Source organism: Myodes glareolus, chromosome 3 (assembly GCF_982192425.1).
Source record: "Myodes glareolus chromosome 3, mMyoGla1.1, whole genome shotgun sequence".
NCBI classification, from domain to species: Eukaryota; Metazoa; Chordata; class Mammalia; order Rodentia; family Cricetidae; genus Myodes; species Myodes glareolus.
Window position 1 is genome coordinate 27259725 of NC_142028.1, and position 20912 is coordinate 27280636.

At 54.2% G+C, this 20912-nt stretch overlaps 2 protein-coding genes across 4 annotated transcripts; one reads left to right on the forward strand and one right to left on the reverse strand.

Annotated features, from left to right (window-relative positions):
* Positions 1-610: 610 nt before the first annotated feature.
* On the forward strand, positions 611-4065 carry Gapdh (glyceraldehyde-3-phosphate dehydrogenase). Its single transcript, XM_087904206.1, has 7 exons — positions 611-648; positions 2435-2534; positions 2611-2808; positions 2904-3101; positions 3204-3434; positions 3518-3699; positions 3800-4065. The coding sequence occupies exons 1-7, from the start codon at positions 626-628 to the stop codon at positions 3867-3869; spliced, it is 1002 nt and encodes a 333-aa protein (XP_087760332.1). The 5' UTR covers positions 611-625; the 3' UTR covers positions 3870-4065.
* Positions 4066-4556: 491 nt separating this feature from the next.
* On the reverse strand, positions 4557-20482 carry Iffo1 (intermediate filament family orphan 1). Of its 3 annotated transcripts, XM_087904205.1 has the most exons (10): positions 19672-20482; positions 16013-16073; positions 15803-15898; positions 14408-14548; positions 14132-14140; positions 13154-13338; positions 12585-12705; positions 12235-12330; positions 6995-7125; positions 4557-5546 (listed from the first exon to the last, which is right to left on the reverse strand). In XM_087904205.1, the coding sequence occupies exons 1-10, from the start codon at positions 20448-20450 to the stop codon at positions 5441-5443; spliced, it is 1725 nt and encodes a 574-aa protein (XP_087760331.1). In that variant the 5' UTR covers positions 20451-20482; the 3' UTR covers positions 4557-5440. The 3 variants fall into 3 exon arrangements, with proteins under 3 accessions (XP_087760331.1, XP_087760330.1, XP_087760329.1); XM_087904204.1 differs by lacking the exon at positions 14132-14140 and having other exon boundaries at positions 13154-13314; XM_087904203.1 differs by lacking the exon at positions 14132-14140 and having other exon boundaries at positions 12235-12333; positions 13154-13314; positions 19672-20481.
* Positions 20483-20912: the final 430 nt, after the last annotated feature.

Genomic DNA, 20912 nt, shown 5'->3' on the forward strand with positions numbered 1-20912 from the left:
CTATATTCCCTCGGTCTTATTCTGGGACCCATCACCGGGTCACCTCCCCAGCGAGGCAATCTCAGTTCCCCTCCCCCTCTCAGCCCCGAGCCCACACGTTTGGTGCGTGCACGTTTCAAAAATGAGGCGGGTCCAAAGGGGGGGGGATGGGAGGAAACGAAAGAGGCCCAGCTACTCGCGGCTTTACGGGTGCACGTAACTCAGGCCTCAGCGCCCTTGTGCTGGGACTGGACGAGCGGGCGGGAGGCGGGGCACGCGTCATCAGCTCCCCCCACTGCCCCGGTTTCTATAAATACGGACTGCAGCCCTCCCCGGTGCTCTCTGCTCCTCCCTGTTCTAGAGACAGCCGCTTCTTTTTGCGCAGTGCCAGGTGAAAAACGCGGAGTCGGCCGCAAAAGGCCTGGGACGGTCTGAAACTGGAAAGGGGGTGCGCGCTGTCCGGGCCTGGGAGCGCTAGTGCGAGCTCCGCTCTCCGAGCCCGGGCTCCGCATTGCAAGGGCTGGTGGAAGACGTGATGGGGCGAGCGGCGGGAATGGTGGCGGCGGCGGGGGGAGGGGGGTCGCATGGTGCACCGGGCCACCCTGATCTCAACTTTCTTCTTCCGCAGCCTTGTTCCAGAGACACGATGGTGAAGGTCGGAGTGAACGGGTGAGTTCGGGGCTGGGCTAGGGTGGGGCTCCGGACCCCAATCCGTTGGGTCTGCAGGTCTACCTGGCCCGGGGACTTGGCAGTAGTATGAGGAGGTGGAAAGGTGGCCTTAGCACCCAAGGAGACCTCAAGGTCAGCGATCAGACCGGACGAAGGCTCCGGCTCCGCCCTTGCGGGGGATGAGCAGCCGGGAGTCCTCACTAGGAGGACCACCCCCCGCGCGCGCACGCCTGCTCAGGATCCATCCCCCTAATCCCCTGGCTGGGGCTTCTTTCTTTACTTTCGCGCCCTGAGTAGTCACGTGCCAGAGGGGAGCCCCTCCCCCCCATCGCCCCCTTCCTCCCGTTCGGTGGCACGGGGCTGTGAGGTGCGCCCTCCTTGGCGCATCATCTCCCAAGGGCTTGGCTTCCCTTAGGGTAACTGGCCGCCGCCATGTTGCAAACGGGAAGGAAATGAATGAACCACCGTTAGGAAACCTTCCTCCTTTCTAGCTTATGACTAACCTTCCCACTCCCTCTTGCCGGGTGGAGTCGCCTCTATCCTGTGAGCCAGGTGATGCAAGGCTTCCGTGCTCTCGGGAGAGCTCTGCCTCCCAAGCCGTCTCATCTTATTAGCCTCCAAACTGCCTGATTCTCCTTGGGCTTGGGATGCATTTTCTAGATTGTTCTCCGAGAATCCAAGCAGACTTAGAGGTCCGCTTGTCCTCCCAGCCCCCCAAAGGTGTAGCGATGGCGTACTGCCGCGCGGGCGGGGGGGGCGGTGGCTGAGTCACGGTGGTTCGGAAGAGAAAATTTCGACCAGAAAAAGGCTCCGGTGCTAGCAGCCTCTTCCCCCCATAACCTCGACTTCCCAAACCCTATAGGCCAGACTCTAAAGGTCACTAAGCGGATTGGGTATCTCTGAGCCTGGGGATCCTGCCCTTCTCCCCATTCCATCCTTCAGAAACCAGATCTCCCCACTCCACCCTAATCGGAGGTTAAATTTAGCCGGCTGACCTTTCTGTGTCTGGGGTCTGGGCTCTTCCACCCTGTTGGCCCCTACACATAACTGTTGCTCCTGCTTCTGATTTTTAGCTAGCAAAGACAGGTGCTGGGATTAGGGGTTGGAAAGCCCAGAGGTTTTCCCGATCTCTTCCCTTTAGGAGGAGGGACTTGGAGGAAGCAGGTGGGCTGACCCTGTGCTGCTCATTCTGACCTTTAACCTTGCCCTTTGAGCTTGGTGATGCTGAGTGCACAAGTCCTTCCTGTCCAGGGGTGCAGCCTGAAGCCAGGCCAGGCTGAAACAAACTTTCCAGAGCCTGCTGGGTGGTGGGGGTGATGAATGCCATGCACCAGGCCTGTGCCCAGACTGGGGCACACTGCCACTTAGAGACTTAAAATGACTGGGGCTTAAGGAGGGGAGGTTGGACAAGGCTTGGAGCCTGATTCACCTCTTGGACAGGGAAGAAACCTCCACGCTGTAAAAGCCCAACCGGCCCTCAGCTGCTCATTGGAGATAAAATTAGACTTCGTGGGGCTTCCTAAGGATGCACGTGTCCTATACTTGGGTTCTACATCTGAGCATTCAACCAGCTTTATTAAAGGAAATTCTAAACAAAACTTGAATTTCCTGCTTCTTACATTCTAATGCTGCACTGAACCTCCATAGAAAGTGCTGTGCCTTTGTTCTAAAGCCACATAGTGGGCCACGGTTTTTGTGGGCTCTCTACAACTATGTGACAAAGAGCATTAGTTGACCCAGTGTTGGCTAGAGACCCCTGACACTCCCCTTTTTTTTCTCGCCTCAGATTTGGCCGTATTGGACGCCTGGTTACCAGGGCTGCCTTCACTTCTGGCAAAGTGGACGTTGTTGCCATCAATGACCCCTTCATCGACCTCAACTACATGGTGGGTGCTGCTCCTGCAGGTAACGGAACAAATGGTCTGCTGAACCAGCCCCTGAGGCCCGCCCTTGTTTCACCAGGTCTACATGTTCCAGTATGACTCCACCCATGGCAAGTTCAAAGGCACAGTTAAGGCTGAGAATGGGAAGCTTGTCATCAACGGGAAGGCCATCACCATCTTCCAGGAGCGAGATCCCGCCAACATCAAATGGGGTGATGCCGGTGCCGAGTATGTTGTGGAATCGACCGGTGTCTTCACCACCATGGAGAAGGCTGGGGTAGGTGCCTGCTAGTCTGGAGATGGGGGGAACCCTGCAATTTGGTGCCTAAAAGTTAGGAAGAACCAGGTCTGAAACCAACTTCTCTTACACAGGCCCACTTGAAGGGTGGGGCCAAAAGGGTCATCATCTCCGCCCCTTCTGCGGATGCCCCCATGTTTGTGATGGGTGTGAACCATGACAAGTATGACAATTCCCTCAAGATTGTCAGCAATGCTTCCTGCACCACCAACTGCTTAGCCCCCTTGGCCAAGGTCATCCATGACAACTTTGGCATCGTGGAAGGACTCATGGTATGTAGTTCATTTGTTTCACCCTGCCGGCAGTAGAGCCTTCTGTGGGTGCCGTGGTGGGTGCCCTGTAAGATCTCACCTCACTTACTCCATGTTTTCTAGACCACAGTCCATGCCATCACAGCCACCCAGAAGACCGTGGACGGCCCCTCTGGGAAGCTGTGGCGAGACGGCCGTGGCGCTGCCCAGAACATCATCCCTGCATCCACTGGCGCTGCCAAGGCTGTGGGCAAAGTCATCCCAGAGCTGAACGGGAAGCTCACGGGCATGGCCTTCCGTGTTCCTACCCCCAATGTGTCCGTCGTGGATCTGACATGCCGCCTGGAGAAAGCTGTATGTCTGGGGTGGGCTGGGGGTTGTCGCTGACTGATAATGTTGAGGTTGGGGCTTGGAGTCATCATTTCTGCCCTCAACAGGCCAAGTATGACGACATCAAGAAGGTGGTGAAGCAGGCATCCGAGGGGCCACTAAAGGGCATCCTGGGCTACACTGAGGACCAGGTTGTCTCCTGCGACTTTAACAGTGACTCCCACTCTTCCACCTTTGATGCTGGGGCTGGCATTGCTCTCAATGACAACTTTGTAAAGCTCATTTCCTGGTATGTGGGGATCAGAAACAGGCTTTTAAAAGTAACTTGGTACCCCTGATAGCCAGTTCAGAGAGTAACTCCTACTGACTGTCCTCCCAATGTGCTCCAGGTACGACAATGAGTTCGGCTACAGCAACAGAGTGGTGGACCTCATGGCCTACATGGCCTCCAAGGAGTAAGAAGCCCGCCCTGGACCACCCACCCCAGCAAGGACACAGCAAGAGAGAAGCCCTCGGCTGCTGAGCAGTCCCTGTCCTAACTCAACCCTTGACACTGAGCTCTCCCTCACAGTTTCCATCCCAGACCCCCAGATAGCAGGAGGGGCTTAGGGAGCCCTACTCTCTTGAATACCATCAATAAAGTTCACTGCATCCCCTCTTCCTTTGGCGTTCTAAATACGGGGCTGGGGGAGGGGAACAATATTGGGAAAATTTGACCTCGTTTGTGCATATGGGTCTGTCACTTGTCACATAGGGTACTGCAGAGTCCAAAGCCACCGGCTAGCCACACGCCAGCCCAGGCTGCCTTTCCTGAGGTGGCTGGAACAGTGAGGGGTGGAGCTTGACAATGGGGCATAGGTGGGGTCTTCATAGACTCAGGCTGGGCTGAATTACAGAGCTGTGTGTGTCTTATCGGCAAAGGTCAGTTGTACCTGGCTCCCCAGACATTAGATTAGGTGAAATTGGAAGGATGCCCAATACGGTAAGAATGTATCAGTCAGGAGAGCCTGACACAGCTGAGCTGGATATGCGCCAGGAGTCTCATGATGTCCCCTGGTGGACACTGAGGGTGCTTTGGTTCTGAGGCACTGAGTGGCTTGTATCCAGCACCTCCGTTCCCTTTAATGAAGATCTCATCAGGCCTCATGTGGGACAGTGGTGGCTCATACCTTTAATCCCAACAACCCCAGCACTGGAGTGGCAAAGACGAGGATCTCTGAGTTCAAGGGCATCCTGTGCTGTTAGCAGAAACCTTGTCTCAAAATATCAAAGTGCTTAAAACAGCAACACAAAGTGCTCAATAAATATCCTTCATTATTTAAAGATTCCACTTCAATGTCAGCTCGGCACGGCCTCTCCTGAGACATCCTAACTGTCCTCTGCTTTCCAAGGTCAAGAACATCTTAACCTGTTGGTTTTGTGAGGCCCTCCCTCAGCTGGTCCCTGGAGAGAAGGCCTTGAGCACAGCCCATGCCTGTGTGCAGGCCGCAGCTTCACCTTTGCCTCTGAGCAGAGTCTGCCTTCGGGACCCCCCTCAGCTCAGGCAAGAGTTGAATTCCCAAAGGAGAAGCTACACAGCCACTTTCCAAGGCCAGGTGCCCTGCCTCCCTCTGAGGCCTTACTAGGAAGTAAAGCCTCCCTATGTATGGGATGCGTGAACCCTCAGCAACTCCCAAATGAACCTGCTCCACAAAAGTGCCTGGGCCAGTTAGCACCAGTACCAAAGTCCAAGATACCCCAGAACAGGCAGGTCCCAGAATTGCATTCCTTACAAAATGGGGAAGGGAGGATCACAAGTGTTCTGGCAGCATTTCAAAGATGGAGAAGTAGCAAACAGCCACAAGTGAAGGCAGGAGTGTCCCGAATGATGAGAGTTGTCCAGGAAGGGTGGGGTCAAGCCTAGCTCCAGATACCCCAGGAACCCTGGGGAGGAGACAGCTCAGGGCCAGGCTTCATGCAGTGGCACAAGACAGTCCTCTGCACACCCCCACCCCTGCCTCAGTGAGCTCTGGAGAGCCAGGCACTGGCCCCTATCTCATGGAGCTATCAGATGAGACATCGCGATCGGAGTCCTCAGTTTCGCTTGGCGGTGGCGGCGGGTCGCTAACCGGGACCGCAGTGAAAGCAGGAGACTTTCTGGAAAAAAACAGCAGATGTCACCTTGGGACAGGCAGAAAAAAACACCAGATGTCACCTTGGAGCAAGCAGGAAGCCTAAGGAGGCTTGCATGCTCTCCAGCTCATGGCCTATCTTTTGGGAGGCAGCAGCTGGATGCCAGGCAGGAAAGTGGGGTGAGAAGACCCTATTCACCTTGATGGGGGAACAGCTCCCCTCTTAGAGGTTCGTCACAGCATGGAGCCACACGAACTGACACTAGTGCCCAGCCTCTTGCCCAGCTGTAGTGGGGGTAGGGGCACAGGTGTCTCACTGTGTTGTCAAGGCTGAACCCAAACTCCTGGGTGCAAACAATCCTTTTGCCTCCACTTAGCTGGGATGACAAGCAAAGGCCACTAAGCCCAGTAAGCACACACTGTGCCCAGCTTAGTGTAATTTGGGGGAGTGGGCTGGGGTTTTTGATTTCTTTGAGACAGGGTCTCAGTATGCATCCCTTGCTGGCCTGGAACTCTATATAGAGGGGAGACCGGCCTAGTACTTGTTGCAATCCACCGGCCTGGGACACTTATGCACTACCACACCTGACTGACTGTGGTTCCTTAGGTCTTATCTGTTATTGTTGCTTTTTGTTTCCTTTTGTTTGAGACAAGGTTTTGCTACTGTGGTCCAGGACAGCCTCATGACAATCTTCCTGCCTCAACCTTCCAAGACTGGGACTGCAAACATGCGCCACCTGGTCTGAGTTACAGATTTATTTTTCTTTTCTTTTTATTGAGCTCTACATTTTTCTCTGCTCCCCTCCCTGCCTCTCCCCTCTCCCCTTCAACCCTCCCCCAAGATCCCCACGCTCCCAATTTCCTCAGGAGATCTTGTCTTTTTTCTACTTCCCATGTAGATTAGATCTATGTATGTCTTTCTTTGGGTCCTCATTGTTGTCTAAATTCTCTGGGATTGTGGTTTGTAGGCTGGTTTTCTTTGCTCTATGTTTAAAAACCACCTATGAGTGAGTACATGTGATAATTGATGGTGGGGGATTTATTTTTTATAGAATTTATTTTTATTTTGTGTTCATTGGTGTTTGCCTGCATAAATGTCCGTGTGAAGGTGTCAGAAGTCCTGCCTGGAACTGGAGTTACTGACAGCTGTGAGCATCATGTGGATGTTGGGAATTGAACCCAAGTCCTCTGGAAGAGCAGTCAGTGCTCTTAACCAATGAGCCCTCTCCGAGAGCTTCTCTCTCTTTCTCTGTCTCTCTCTCTGTCTCTCTCTCTGTTTCTCTCTCTCTCTGTTTCTCTCTCTCTCTCTCTGTCTGTCTCTGTCTCTCTCTGTTTCTCTCTCTCTCTCTCTCTCTCTCTCTATTTCTCTCTCTGTTTCTCTCTCTCTGTCTGTCTCTGTCTCTCTATTTCTCTCTCTATGTTTCTCTCTGTGTGTTTCTCTCTCTCTCTCTCTCTCTCTCTCTCTCTCCTTACCGGTCCCCTGACTGTGTGATGAGCCGGCGGCAGGTCTCCATCTGCACGTCCAGGCCCCGCTTCATGCTGCACATCTCCATGTACTCGTGCAGGTGCCGGTTCATGTCGTTTTTGGCTGTGGCCAGCTCCAGCTGCAGTAAAGTAGGGCAGGGCGGGATGAGGAGGTTAGCGAGCCCAGGGCAGACAGGGATTAGAGCAGCAGCTGGCCCCCTGGATGGGGGCAGTCATAGCGAAAAGCTTGAACTTAGAAAGAGCCCACACAGGCGGCAGAAAGCATCAAGTACACCACGATGGCCCGTTTTCCACCCGGGGCGGAGGACGGGTTGAGGGGGCAGCTACTGACACTCTAACTTCAGACCCTCACTCTGGCTAGGTGAAGGCACGCAGGCCAGTGCTCCACACTCACCCCTTTCCTGGGAATCTCTACTCTCTCTCCCACTCCCAGAGTCAGTTAGATGCCTCAGCTCATTTTAAGGGAGCAACATGAACATAGTATAGTGAGCACATCCATAGCTCCAACACTCGGCAGCCAAGGCAGGAAGATCTTGATTTCAAGGGCAGTTTGATGTAAACCTAAGACCTAAATAGTAAAACCTGGTCTCAAAAAGGGGAAAGAAGCTGAGCATGGTGGCGCACGCCTTTAAGCCCAGCACTCGGGAGGCAGAGGCAGAGGCAGGTGGATCTCTATGAGTTTGAGGCTAGCCTGGTCTACTGAGCTAGTTCCAGGACAGCTTTAGCTATTACACAGAGAAACCTGTCTTGAAAAACCAAAACAAACAAACAAACTAAAACCAAAGAAAGACAAAACTGGGGGTGGGGGTGGGTGACATGGGATGGGACTAGCCAGATGGCTTGGCGGATAAGGCACCTGCTGCATATACTTGGCAATCTGAATTTGATACCAGCGACCCACGTGGCAGAAGGATAGAACACAGTCCATATTGCTCTCTGACCTCCACACATGCACCATGGCATGTGGACACGGAAAATAATAATAATAATAATAATAATAATAATAATAATAATAATAATATTTACTTTTTAAAAAAGTGTTTAAAGGTGTGGAGAGGCTTGCAGTGTAGCTCAGTTGGCAGTGTGCTTGCCTTGCATGCAACAAAACCAAAGGTTTGGTCCCCAGCACATTAAACTGGACCTGCTGACATGTGTCTGCAATCCCAGCTAAGGAGGTGGAGGCAAGAGGATCAAAGGTTGAAGATCAGCCTGGTCTACAGCAAGTTTGAGGCCAGCTTGAACTACAGGAGAGGCTGTCTCAAAAAACAAAACAGTCAGGAGATGTGCCTCTGGAGAGAAGTTGCCTCCGTTAGCACTAATTCACTGTGGAGTAGCCCAAAGTCACTGCAGTGGAGCAAAGCTGGCTTGTGTTTAAAGCATTCAGTTCATTTCATTTCTCACTCATAACCCACTCCCCCCACAGAGGAGAGACATCCACACTTAGTGATTACAAGATCTATCTTGGTTTCAGAAGTTTCGCGTGGAAGAAATGGATCCCTGCACCAAGAAAAGTCTCCCTCACAGAGCTGCCTCGGCAGCCTGATTTGGAGGCAGAGGAAAAGTGGGCTGCGGCGGAAGAGAATCTAGGCCAGAGACAAGTCTGCTGCCTCTCTTTGTTTTGTGTACAAAGGCTAGGGGCCAGAACGGTAGACCTGAACTGCAGTGGGGTGATTTGCTTGGCTGCCTGGGAGCGAAAAGAAGGCGTGGGGCATGCGAATAAGGAGTGGGGAAGCCACCCGCAACAAATGCCAACGGGCCAGAGGGTGGGAATGGGCAGAAGGAAGGAAATGAGCCACAGGAGCAGACAAAGGGGCAGCCAGGACACTGGCATTCTGGGTCATCTAGTGGACAGCTGGCTTGTAAGCCACGCTGGAGATGGCTTGAAAGGCATGCTTGTTCCCATAGGAGAACAAGCTACCAGGGAGAAAAATACGATACTCCAGGTCAGAGGTCAGCTGCCATGTACACACGTGTGCATGCGCACACGTTCTCTCTCTCCCTGCTTCCCCAGGAAGACTGCAGGGGATAAGACTAGAACCCATTCTTCTAGGCGACAGAAGTGAAGCACAAATGGCCTCTCAGCGCCCAAGGCAGCACTACCAACAACAGCCTCTGGGACTCCACACATCACCCTAATTTAAACACTGAAGGGGAAGATGCACATGCTATAGAGGTCACCCCCCAAATTCCAGACTCAGCGTGGGAAATCAGAGCAGTGGAGGTAGATGGGAGAGATGGGAGGAGCCAGGGCCGTGGGAGAAAACTCCAACCTATCATGAATTTACCATCCAGTAACCGGGCTGCTCTTCCTCAGTAACGGAGATCAAGGGTCACAAAGCTAAAGCTACTACAGATGCCCCAGGTAGACCCCAGGAGCAGCCCTGCCACCGAAGCCACCAAATGAGCTTTCTTCACCTTTCTTCCAGGAGAGGACAGAAGAGCCACAGTTTAGAAACAGCTTCAGACCCATGTTTCCCCTTCAGAATTTTTTTTCTAAGACAAGGATTGTGTAGCCCAGGCTAGCCTCAAACTTGTTATGTAGCCAAGGATGATGCGCATGGACCTCTGGTCCTGCCCTCCTGCCCTGACTCCCAGGTGCTGGGACTACAGACTTGCACTACCACACCCGGCTCCAGGTGGTGCTGGGATTAAACTCAGGGCTTCACAGTTAGGCAGGCATCCGGCCAGCTGAGCTAGAGTCCCAGCCCAGGAGGCTCTTCTTTGTCTCACCAGGTCTTGTTGACAACTAGGCATTTGTGGCCCAAGGGCAGCCCCAGTCACTCTACTAAAGTTTAAAGCTAAGGGCCTGGAATCCAGAAAAGGTTGGCATAAGCCAGGGAGGGAGGACAGGGAGGAGAAGGAGAGGAGCAGGCAGTGGGAGGAGTACACAAGAGATGGGAGAAGGTTATGTGTCCCCACACAAACCTCAGCTGGGGGCAAAACACCAGCTGGGCCTCTGAAACTCAGAATTTCCCTGGGTTTGCGTAGGATAGTACGGCCATTTGACATGTGCTGGGATATGAAACACAGGAAAATAACTTCCAAAGTTCATGTACCCTATAGGCATGGGAATGCCCCCGAGGACCTCCATGGAGGCCGGACACACAAGTCTCCTGGCTCATTCATAGAGCAGAGTCCAAGCCACAGTCGTCACACAGCCCCACCCAAGGCTCCTCCGACAGTGACCTCCTCCCTACAAATTTGCCTCAGCAGGACAGTCGAACCCCTACTGTATCACCATTTATAAAGGACTCCCCAAGGCTCAAGACCAAAAGGGAGATTCCCCCCAGGAGCTCAAAGCTGAGCGGGAGTTCCTCTGAGCGGTACAGTATTTAGGGTGTTCCCAGCAGTAAACAATGCACCGTGTGACACGCCAAGCTGCCAGATCCTTCCTGCCCTAAGCGCCACGTGTACACGTCTCACTCTATCTGATCGTCCTAATAACCCAGCCTGCAGGGAGAGACATCTGTCTCCATCTGACAAATCAAGAGGCAGGCCCAAGCTCAGCATGGCAGTAAGCATCTGTAACTCCTGCACTCAGCAGGCTGAAGCAGGAGAATTGCCTCCAATTTGACGCCAGCTTGGCAGCACAGAATGACCCTGTATGGGAACCTAGAGAGGTGGCTCAGCAGCTAAGAGCACTCCCTGCTCTTGCAGAGGACCTAAATTTGCTTTCCAGCACCCATGTCAGGCTCGCGGTCACCTGCAAACTCCAGCTCCAGGGGAGCTGATGCCTTCTTCTGACTGAGAGAGAGAGAGAGAGAGAGCGCAAATGTGTGCACACATGCGTGTGAGAGAGCCTGTATCAAAGAACTAAAGAGGAACGAGAGCTGGCTAGCTGGTACACCTCACTCAGCGAAGCGCTTACCTGACGAGCCTAAGACCTGAGTGGATACAAAGCCTGTATGAGAAAGCTAGACAGTGCAGTGCACACTGCAATACTGAAGGAGGCACAGACAGATGGAGTCTAGAGCTCCCTAGCCAGCCAGCATAACCTACTCGGGAAGTTCCAGACCAGCGAGAGCCCATCTCATTTTTTTTTTTTTAAGTTAACCACACCTGGGCTGAAGAGATGACTCAGAGCTTAGGAGCACTAGCTGCTCTTTCAGGGATCCTAGTTCAGTTCCAGGAAACCACATGGTGGCTCAGAACCACCTATAATGAGATCTGGTGCCCTCTTCTGGCCTGCAGGCATACTTGCAGGCAGAACACATATACTGTATACACAATAAATAAATAAATCTTAAACAAAAAAGTTAACCACACCTAAAGAACAAAATTAGGTTTTATCTTCTGGCCTCCACACGCGTGTGTGTGCACATCTGCATGCCCACACACAGACATACAAACACATGCACGCACACGCGCACACACAGTGCAAAACTGAAATGTTGTAGCTCACATTTCAGCTACATAATCCTAGCCCATAATCCTAGCAAATGGGGACTGGGGGCAGAAGGACCAGAATTTGAGACCAACCTAGACTACAAGACAAGAACTTGTAAATAAATACATAAATACATAAATAATGAAACAGGTACTCAAAAAGAACAAGGGAGCCAGGAGGGGTGGTATACACCTTTAATCCCAGACCCAGGAGGCAGAGGAAGGTGGATCACTGAGTTTGAGGTCAGCCTGGTCTGCAGAGGGAGTTCAAGGAGCGCCAGAACAACAGAGAGACCCTATTACACCCTCCAAAAAAAATTAAGAAAGAATAAGGGGCTGGTGAGTGATGGCTCAGCAGGTAAAGGCATAAGCCACCAAGCCTGACAACCTAAATTTGATCCCTGAGACCCACACGGTAGAAGGAGAGAACTCACTTCCTCAAGATGCTTGTCCTCTGAGCTCCACACATACCAAGGCAGGTACATGCTCCCACTGACAAACACACACATACATATATGTAAAGTAAACAGAAAAGAAGACAGGAAGACAAAAGATTTGTTCCAAGTGGTGATGGAGCCAAGACTTGAACCCACATCTATCTGCCTCTATAGCCTAAGGTCTCAAGAGTCCAGTAGAGCTACCACAACTGGAGGTTTGCACGCTTCCTGTCAACAGAGGGGGGTCCTGGTCGTGGGGTCTAGCAGGGAGGAGGCCAGCAGCACACCTCCAGCCTGGCCTGTGAGCCCTGGGAACGGAGCCCTCACTGCCGACACCCTGACCCCTATCCCCACAGCCTGGCTTGTGAGCCCCGGGAACGGAGCCCCCACTGCCGACACCCTTACCTCTATCTGGTCAATGGTCTCTTGATACTCCTTCTCCCGGGTTTTGAACAGGGATTCAGTATCTTTGATCACCTTCTCCAGACTGTCCTCCTGCTGCTGCTGGAGAAAGGGAAGCGAGGGGCAGCCAGCCAGAGAGAAACAGGAGAGGGGCATTCCATGGACCAAGGAGGGAAGAGAGAAAGTCTGGTTAGAGGAAAAGAAGAGAGAGAAGGATGCAGAGGGGAATGGGGAGGAGCCAAGGGAAGATGAAAGCCACATTGGGGACATAGCATGAGGTGGGGAGGGAGACAAAGTGGCAGGACACAGAGGCGGAGCCTGAGGGGCCTAAGGCCAGAAGGGGAGGAGGTTACCTCTCCCTGGGCCTCTGTGGCTGCCATGGCATAGCCTGAGAAATCCTCCCAAAGCAGCAAGGTCTCCTCAGTCTCCTCCCAAGTCAGGCTGTCACAGTCGTCCTCAAAATCATACTCCCTCCTAGAGACAGGGAACCTGGGTGTCAAGGGCACTGGGGCCTCTGAGCGGGCGGGCACAGGGCACTAGGGGAACTCCGGCCTCGGGGACTGGGGACATCTGGTGAGGGCAGCTGGGATGGACCTGCCGGCTGGCTTCAGGGGCCTGGGAGGGACTTGGGGTACATGTGGTGAGGGCAGCTTCTGATGTGGGCAGCTGGGATGGACCTGCGGGCCTCACAGCTGGGATGGACCTGCGGGCCTCACAGCTGGGATGGACCTGCGGGCCTCACAGCTGGGATGGACCTGCGGGCCTCACAGCTGGGATGGACCTGCGGGCCTCACAGCTGGGATGGCCTGCCGGACTCACAGCTGGGATGGACCTGCGGGACTCACAGCTGGGATGGACCTGCGGGACTCACAGCTGGGATGGCCTGCTGGACTCACAGCTGGGATGGACCTGCGGGACTCACAGCTGGCTGAGCATGCGCTGCATCTCCTCGTTGATGCTGAGGGCTGTGCTCTCCTCCTCGTCCCCCTCAGGCTGGCGGGGGGGCCCATCACTCTCCGACAGGGAGGTGTCCTCCTCCACAGCGGCCTTGCGCTCCCGCTTCCGCCCCCCCATGGACGGGACCTTAATGGGAGACAAGTGTAGAGACTACAGAGGCGAGGCCGGGTGCATGAGGAGAGGGTGGGCAGGGAGGCCGCAGGGTGGAGCAGGGTCAGCAGGAAGGGAGGGGCAGACAGAGAAGACACACAGTTACATGACAGGAGCAGAAACAGAACAGTCATCGAGACATGGGCAGACACACACAGACAGGGCAGGGCTGCGGACAAAGAAGGAAGGAGAAACAGAACAGAGCAGTAAGCTAAGGAGAGAAATGGCTTGAGGTGACTACATTGTGTGTAATGGGGGCTAGAGAGATGGCTCAGCAGTTAAGAGCACTGGATGCTCTTCCAGAGGACACAGGTTCAATTCCCAGCAGCCACATGGCGGCTCAGAGCCCTCCATAACTCCAGTTCCAAGGGATCCAATGCCCTCTTCTGGCATCCTGGGGCACTAGGCACTCACTTGGTGCACAGACATGGAGGAAAACACCCATACACATACAATAAGTCTTTAGAAAAAGAGAAGAGGTGTTCAATGGCTACAGAGGAATTGGGTTCTATTTAGTTTATCAGTCTTTCTCATGAAAGGACTCCAGTGAAAACAGTCTGGGCTTCGAGGAAGATGCTCATGTTTGCTACGGAGAACTTGAATCACATCCAGATCCGAAAGGCCAGTGGGTGAAGGAAAGGGAAGGAAAACCAACGAGGAGGAGACTAAAAACGGGAGGAGCAGGGAAAGCAGAAAGAAGACATCTGGCTGAAGAGCCCAGTGGTTCAAAACTCAGGGTGGGGTGGCTTAGAGACGGGACCAGGACAATAAGCTTGCGTGAGGTCACACTAACCAGCTTCTTCTATGGAGAAAGCAAGAGAAAAGATGAGAGGAACAGAGAGGAGAGAAGCAGACAGAGGAGGGGGGAGGGGGAGATGGCGTTAGAGACGGCTTCTGAAACCTCTCTCCTGAGGCTGTCCCTTGCCCCCCCACCTAGTCCCACCAAGGGCCCCAGGGGCCAAGATGTGTCCCAGCGGTGAAGCTAGCAGGGCCTGAGATCCCGGCTAGCTACGACAGAGGCCTCTCCGCCTGCCCAGCCCCTGGGAGCCGTGGCCTTCAGGCCTCTCACCTGGAACATCTGGATCATATCCTCGCAGTTGCGCTGCTGAGCCAAGTCACACAGCTTGGCTGTGATGTCGATGCGGCGACAGATGTCCATGTCGACTTTCATGGCCTTTTCCTGGATCTTGGTGTCCAGCTCTGTCAGGTTCTGTACCAGGAACACAGGGAAGGAAAAGTAAGATGCCCAGCACCCTCAGCCGGGACAGATAAGACCTCAGCAAGATCTTCGTCCTTTGTGGCACACCACGGCCACCTCCTCCACAAAGTCCCTGACCTGCTGGACCAACGTCCCTTTCCCCAGGGACCCATCCTACACAATGCACGTCCACAGGGCAGCTCAAGATACTAGCCCCCAAGGCAGTACAGACATGGGAGGGCTAGGCCGAGGCTGGGATGAGTGGGGCCTCCCTTGAACCAACCACGGTTTTCTCTCCTACTGAAACATAAGCTCCCACAGATGAAAGACACCAAGACACCACTGGGGGAAGAGTGACAGCCAGGTGATGTTGGTGTGCACACCTTTAATCCCAGTACAGAGACAAGCAGATCTCTGTGAGTTCGAGGCCGGCCTGGTCTATAGAGTGAGTTCCAGGACAGCCAGGGCTGTTATATAGAGAAACCCTGTCTCAAACAAAAGAAAACAAAACAAGAGTGGAGAAAGATGACACTTATCTCGCTAGACTAGCGCTGAGCACCAGCCAGGGCATTATCCTCGTCAAGGCCAACCCTGAACAGTCTTTCCTTCTGCTTTCCACATTTCTCGGATGAGGCCAGAGAGGAGGTACAGGGGAGAAGGAAGAGGCTCAGGGCCACAGAGCTAGCAAGTGGCAGAACTTGGAAGGGAGCCTAAGCAGCCGGTTCCAGAGTTGTGCACATTCCTTTTTTTTTTTTTAAAGATTTATTTATTATGTACACAGTGTTCAGCCTCCATGTATGCCTGCACGCCAGAAGAGGGCACCAGATCTCATTACAAATGGTTGTGAGCCACCATGTGGTTGCTGGGAATTGAACTCAGGACCTCCGGAAAAGCAGGCAGTGCTCTTAACCTCTGAGCCATCTCTCCAGCCCTGTGCACATTCTTTTGTTCTGTTTAGTTTCAACGTAATTGATGCTGGCCTTGAACCCCTCATCCTTCTGACCGTTCTGTCTCCACCTCTCAAGTGCTAGGGTTACAGGTTTGAGCCACCAGAGAGCGCAAAGCTGTGCTCTCATTAACTGCTTAACAACCTCTTGTAACAGCGAGGCCACCCACCCTGCCTGTGACGGGACAACAGCTTCTTTGTCTACTGGAACAAGACAGTGGCAAAGAGCAGAACCCTGAGAGGGTGGGAAAGTGAGGGGAGAAGGTGGCACACGGGACACCGACGGGTCCCCGAGAGCCGAGAGGAAAGTCTGCACTCACGTTACTCATGAGGCCCTTGAAGACCACCAGCTCGGCTTTCAGCTGCTCCACCTTCATGGCCAGCTCCTCTTGGCAGGCATCGGCCTCTTGGGCCTCCTACAGCCAGGAGGAAAGGGGGGCATGATGTCAATGTGGGAAAGTATGGGAGGGGCAGGGCTCAGGCTCAGTGGTGCTGCAGGGAAGCAGGGGCTGCGGGGTGGCCGCCCTCACCTCCTGGAGCTCGTTCACTCGCTCTTGCAGCTGGATCCGCACTGTGTACTCCTCTTCCCACCTGACAGACGTAGGGAAGGGGGAGAGAACAGACCTGGAGTCCCTCCTGCCACTCCAGCTCCTGCCCCCCACCCCCTTAGGCCCAGATCAGACCCCAGGTCAAGTTCCCTGGATGGGAATTCGTGGAGATGAGAATACATGGGCTGCCAGCCAGTGGGCAGCTGCAGCTGCTGGGTGGCTCCATACTTCCTGGCAAGGGCCGAGCTCACCAACTGTCTGGCCAGATCCTCTGGACCGTGTATCAGGAACTATATTTAAGAACAACTGCCACCACTTTGGCCCTCTGCAGTACCCATCCCCGCGTGGGCCCAGTTCCGCCAGCTGCCTGGCTAGACTCATCCCCCCACCTCCTGCCCACACCAGTCTACCACGTCCCCCACCTCAGCCCAGTCTCCCACCTTCAGTGGCACAGATCCGGTCTCCCGCTCCTGCCCGCACAGAACAGAGCTTGCTAGCCTGCTGCCCTGCCTCCTGGGTACCACTTAAACCTGGGAAAGCATCTGCAGGACACAGGCAGGATCAAGAGCTGCCCAGCAGTCTTGCGGGGGACAAAGTCTTTCCCCACCCAGCCCCTTGAAGTGAGCTACAAGAAGGTCACAGGGCTGGCGTGATGTCTCCCCAGCAGTGTGAAAGAAGTGGCCATCAGAAGCTAGGGATGGCTAAGTGGTCACACCCAAGGGACAGAGAACCAGAGTGTAGGAAGGCCCCCATAAACAGCATAGCATCTCTCAAGCCAGGGTTCAAACCAGAGATCAGGAAGACACACTTGCCATGGGGCAGAGTCTGCGGGGCATTACCCAGGGCTAAGTGCACGTTCCATCCTGTCACAGAGATGGAAGGTGGGGCAGGGTTTGGCTCTGTAGATTTAGAACCCGAGGTTGGCTGAGTCAGTGGCTGGGCTAAGCCTCGGTGCGTGAGCTCATCACTTCCGGCTGTACTCCGCATAGAATCCTTCTGGCCTCAGAAAGGAGGGCAAGGCAGCTGAAGGAGAAGGCTCAGCATGAGAGGAGAGGGAAGGAAGCAGCGGAGGAGAAGCCTCTGCAGTCTGTGGCCCTTCACTCCTCTCCCTGCCCCTCACCCTCTCAGGTTCCATGTCTCTGCTCTCACAGCCGCACTGCAGTGTCCCTAATAATAACTCCGCGGCAGCTGCCCCTCCCAGCTGGCTGGGGGAAGAGGCGGCCAGCCCAGCCACCACCCTGCCGCTGACCATGCAGCTCAGCTCTTGGCCTCCCTCACCCTCTATCCCCTTCCCCGCCAGCCCCCATCTGCTTCTGCTTTCGTCCTGGCGATGACAGACTGATAGCCTTATGCCATACACTTTCTTAGATGAGACCTTCATCTTTGCTGGGCCTCAGTTTCTTCATCTATAACATGTAGGTATGGGAAGGGGCCCCTGTGTGCCCAGAGTCTGTGTGTCTCTGGAGGAAGCCCACCGGACTGACAAGAAGTTAAAACCCTGGCCAAGATGCATCAGGGAGCGCCAGAAATCCTATTTAATAATGAACTCAATAAACCCAAGTAAGACATGCGAACGTTAAGGCAGGATGCTGACTAATGAGCTGGATCATACAGGGAAAGATCTGAAAATGACTCAGCTGGGCGCTCAGGAGGGTTCTGCTTGCTCTCCACGCAGACACACAAATGCGTGCAGTCGGACATCCATCCAACTCTTGCCTTTTTTCCCTTTCTTTTTTTGCAAGGTTCCCAAAACTTGGGTAGAATCTGGGCAATTTCTGTACATCCTGCATTTACCAGAGGCCTCTCTTGCAAATAAATCCTATCTCTGTGTTAAAGAGAAAAAGTGAGTGTCTTCTCTTGTCTTGGAAAAACTGAACCCCAAGGAAAAGGACGCACAGGCAAAGGAGCTAAAAACAGGACTTTGGGGTGAGGCTTCCCACCTGCCCTGTCTAGAACTCGAGCCCCCCAAGCTGTCCAGACTGAAGATGCAGAGCCCAGTGTTGCTATAATGAGTCCAGAAGGAAGGCAGGGGCGCGGGGCGGAAGGCTGTCGCATACCTAGCAAGTGTAGCCACGGGGCCCTGCAAGTCTAAGCTACTGCACAGCAATGTGCTGCAGGGTGATGAGACAATCAGTCCTCGAGGGATAATGCTGCTGCCCTGAACAGCTGCACCAAGGACAAACACCCTCTGTTTTAAAAGCTACCCTGGAGAAGAGCAGCTGTTCCTAGGATTATGGCAGAACCCTAGCAATGCCAGTGTTCCATTCTGGGTTAAGCCCTATGGGGGCAGAGGCAGGCACAGCCTCGTTCTGGGTGGTACTTAGATGCTGGGGCAACTAAAAGCCCAAAGATGGTTCTAACACCGGTCAAAGTCATGGACACCAGCGTGAGGGCTGAACTTCAGAAAGCCTGCTGAAGCATGTAATTGGGTGGGTGCTAACAGGTTACCAAGCCCTGAAGGTCATCCCAGACCCAGCACTGTGTTCTCAGGGCCTCCAGATGGTCCCCACACACAGCTGACCAGATAGCTGCCACCTTGGCCTGCACAGGCAGTCCAGGCTAAGCCCAAAAGGGTCACATTAGATAAGAAACTGGATAAGCCTAGGACTCTCTGGCTGCCATCTCCTCCCTCCTCAGTCACAGCCTGGTCAGTCTTCCAAGCACTCACTCTGCCTGTGATTCCGTCCTATGGTCTGGTTACCAGCCACCCAGTGAATCCTCCTGGTATACAGTCAACATTCCAATGTGACATCCCTTCCTCCTACCTCTTGTGCTAACCTGTTGGGGGCGGGGTTCCTCTCGGAAAGCCAAACCTTCACCCTCTGAATACACTGGGCTGGCCCTGAGACACTCTATTACTCTAGGGTGTGTCCATGTTCCCAACTTTTTCTTATTCCACCCCCCTGCTGGCTCTCTGTTCCTGATTCTTCTGTGATTCTTCTGCGAGGACCTCTCTACCAGTCCTATGACGACAGCCATCCCTTCTCCTTGTCCTAGGACAGTATGTGCCCCTTCCTTCTCTCTTTCCCTGCCTGTTTGACTGGCCCAAGCAATCGATGCCTTTAGGCTCTGGAGCCCCTGAATCTCTCATACGGATCTAAGGTGAGACCTGGGTTTGCCTTATGGGAAAAGTCCTGAGCAGATGATCCCTTCCTTACTACCGTCTTCCGGTTTCACTTAATCTACCTCTAAAATTAAAACTACATCCCTCGCCTCAAGTGTGGAGTTAATATTCTGAAACTGTCCCAAGGTCTGAGGCTGGCCAGACAACAAGACCCACAGATGCGAGGCTCTCTCGGATCCGTCTCCCTTTCATACAATACAACACCCCACAGTGAGCAGAGTCATGCAAACACTGCAGCCTGCATAAGACAGGGAGATGCGCCAGAAGAAAAGTAGCAATCCCTAAGGTTCTTCTAGAACGCTTCTAGTCAGGAGCCTGACGGGAACTGTCTGTGGACTCTAGCCCCTGCATCCAATTCCTTCCAAGCTCCTCACTGTCACAGCAGGAACTTCACTCTTATTGCCATGACTGTTGGGCCCCCAGTTCCCGGTTCTGGGACCGCCTCCCCCAACTCCCTGCCCCTCCGTGTCTATATGTGGCATGTCGTGAACCCTGTCCCTACTTTTCAGATCCCTACCTCCGCTTGTACTCGTCCCGCTCCCGCTTCACCTTGGCCAGCACGTTGTACAGTGCGCGTATCTCAGGGGTGATGGTGTCGATCTGAACGCCCACCCCGTCAGGGTGTACCCACGACAGGCCAGGTCCTTGGACCAGCGTGGGTTCCAGTCCCGGTCCAAGCCGGCGGGCGTGTGAGAAGGACCAGATGGTGCCGGGCATGAAACGGGTCGATGAGGAGAAGGAGGTGGAGGTAGAAGTGGAGGTGGAGGATGATGAGTGGCAGGTCGCAGAGGATGCGAGGGGTCCGGCTGGCGAGCGGGCGGGGGAGCCCAGCACCCGCGCTGACGGGGCACACACAGCGGCGGGCCGGGAGCTCAGGGGCAGCCCCAGGGGCCGGATCGGGCTGATGAAGCCGGTCTGTACCGCCTGGTCGCGGCGGGACAGGCCCCGCCGGCCCTGCTTACCCTCCTCCAGAGCCTGCTGCAGCTGCTTCTCCAGCAGCCGGTTCCGGCGCTCTAACTCGTGCACCTTGGCTAGGAAGCAGCGAAATCGGAGGTTCAGGGTCTTGAGTACATTGATGTTGGAGCCCAGGTCGTTGCGGAGAGCCATGGCTGCAGGGGGCGCCGGACCAGGCCCGGGAGGCGAATAGGCAGCGGGACCCGCCGAGGCAAGCGGAGGCGGGGGCAGGTCCCCTCCCCCGGCAAAGTGGTCACCTCCCAGGGGGTCCCCCAGCGGCCCGGGCAAGCCCTGCTGCTCCTGCTGTAGGAGGAAGAGATTAGGACCGAATAACGGATTCATGGCTGCGCCTACTGCTGGGAGATGGAGACCAGTGCAGCAGAGGGAGAGGATAAGAGCCAATGAGGCGCCTGCGGGATACGAGCAGCCAATCAGACAGACCGGTAGGAGGGCAGAGGTTATGAGGGCGGGACTAGAGGAAGCCAATGAAAGGCCCTCACTAGAGGTTTAGCCCTGAACCTTTCCGGGTCTGAGTCCAGGCAGGCGTGGAGTCAACACTAGAAGGAAGCAAACTAGCACTTCCCTAGGGAACTAGCCACTGCCCAAGATTTCAGCTCTGGTATCTAGTAGGCACCAGCAGCGGGAAGATGTCTTCCCTACATCCCTGCTGTCTTCTTCTCCCCAGTACCCTAGATATGATTCTTTGACTTTCCCCCTGGGAGACCAAGAAATGCAAGCAGCCTATCACTGACCTATATAGATAGACCTATGATTCAAGCAATGTCCAGCTGTTTCCCTCTCAAG

What these genes read in the sequence shown, in the direction of transcription:
- Gapdh (XM_087904206.1), top strand. Translation starts at nt 626, where the DNA reads ATGGTGAAGGTCGGAGTGAACGG. An exon ending in CCACCATGGAGAAGGCTGGG is followed by an intron (nt 2,809 to 2,903) that starts GTAGGTGCCTGC and finishes TCTCTTACACAG; the next exon opens with GCCCACTTGAAGGGTGGGGC. An exon ending in GCATCGTGGAAGGACTCATG is followed by an intron (nt 3,102 to 3,203) that starts GTATGTAGTTCA and finishes CATGTTTTCTAG; the next exon opens with ACCACAGTCCATGCCATCAC.
- Iffo1 (XM_087904205.1), bottom strand. Translation starts at nt 20,450, where the DNA reads ATGAATCCGTTATTCGGTCCTAATCTCTTCCTCCTACAGCAGGAGCAG. An exon ending in CGGGACGAGTACAAGCGGAG is followed by an intron (nt 16,074 to 19,671) that starts GTAGGGATCTGA and finishes TACGTCTGTCAG; the next exon opens with GTGGGAAGAGGAGTACACAG. An exon ending in TCAAGGGCCTCATGAGTAAC is followed by an intron (nt 14,549 to 15,802) that starts GTGAGTGCAGAC and finishes TTCCTGGTACAG; the next exon opens with AACCTGACAGAGCTGGACAC.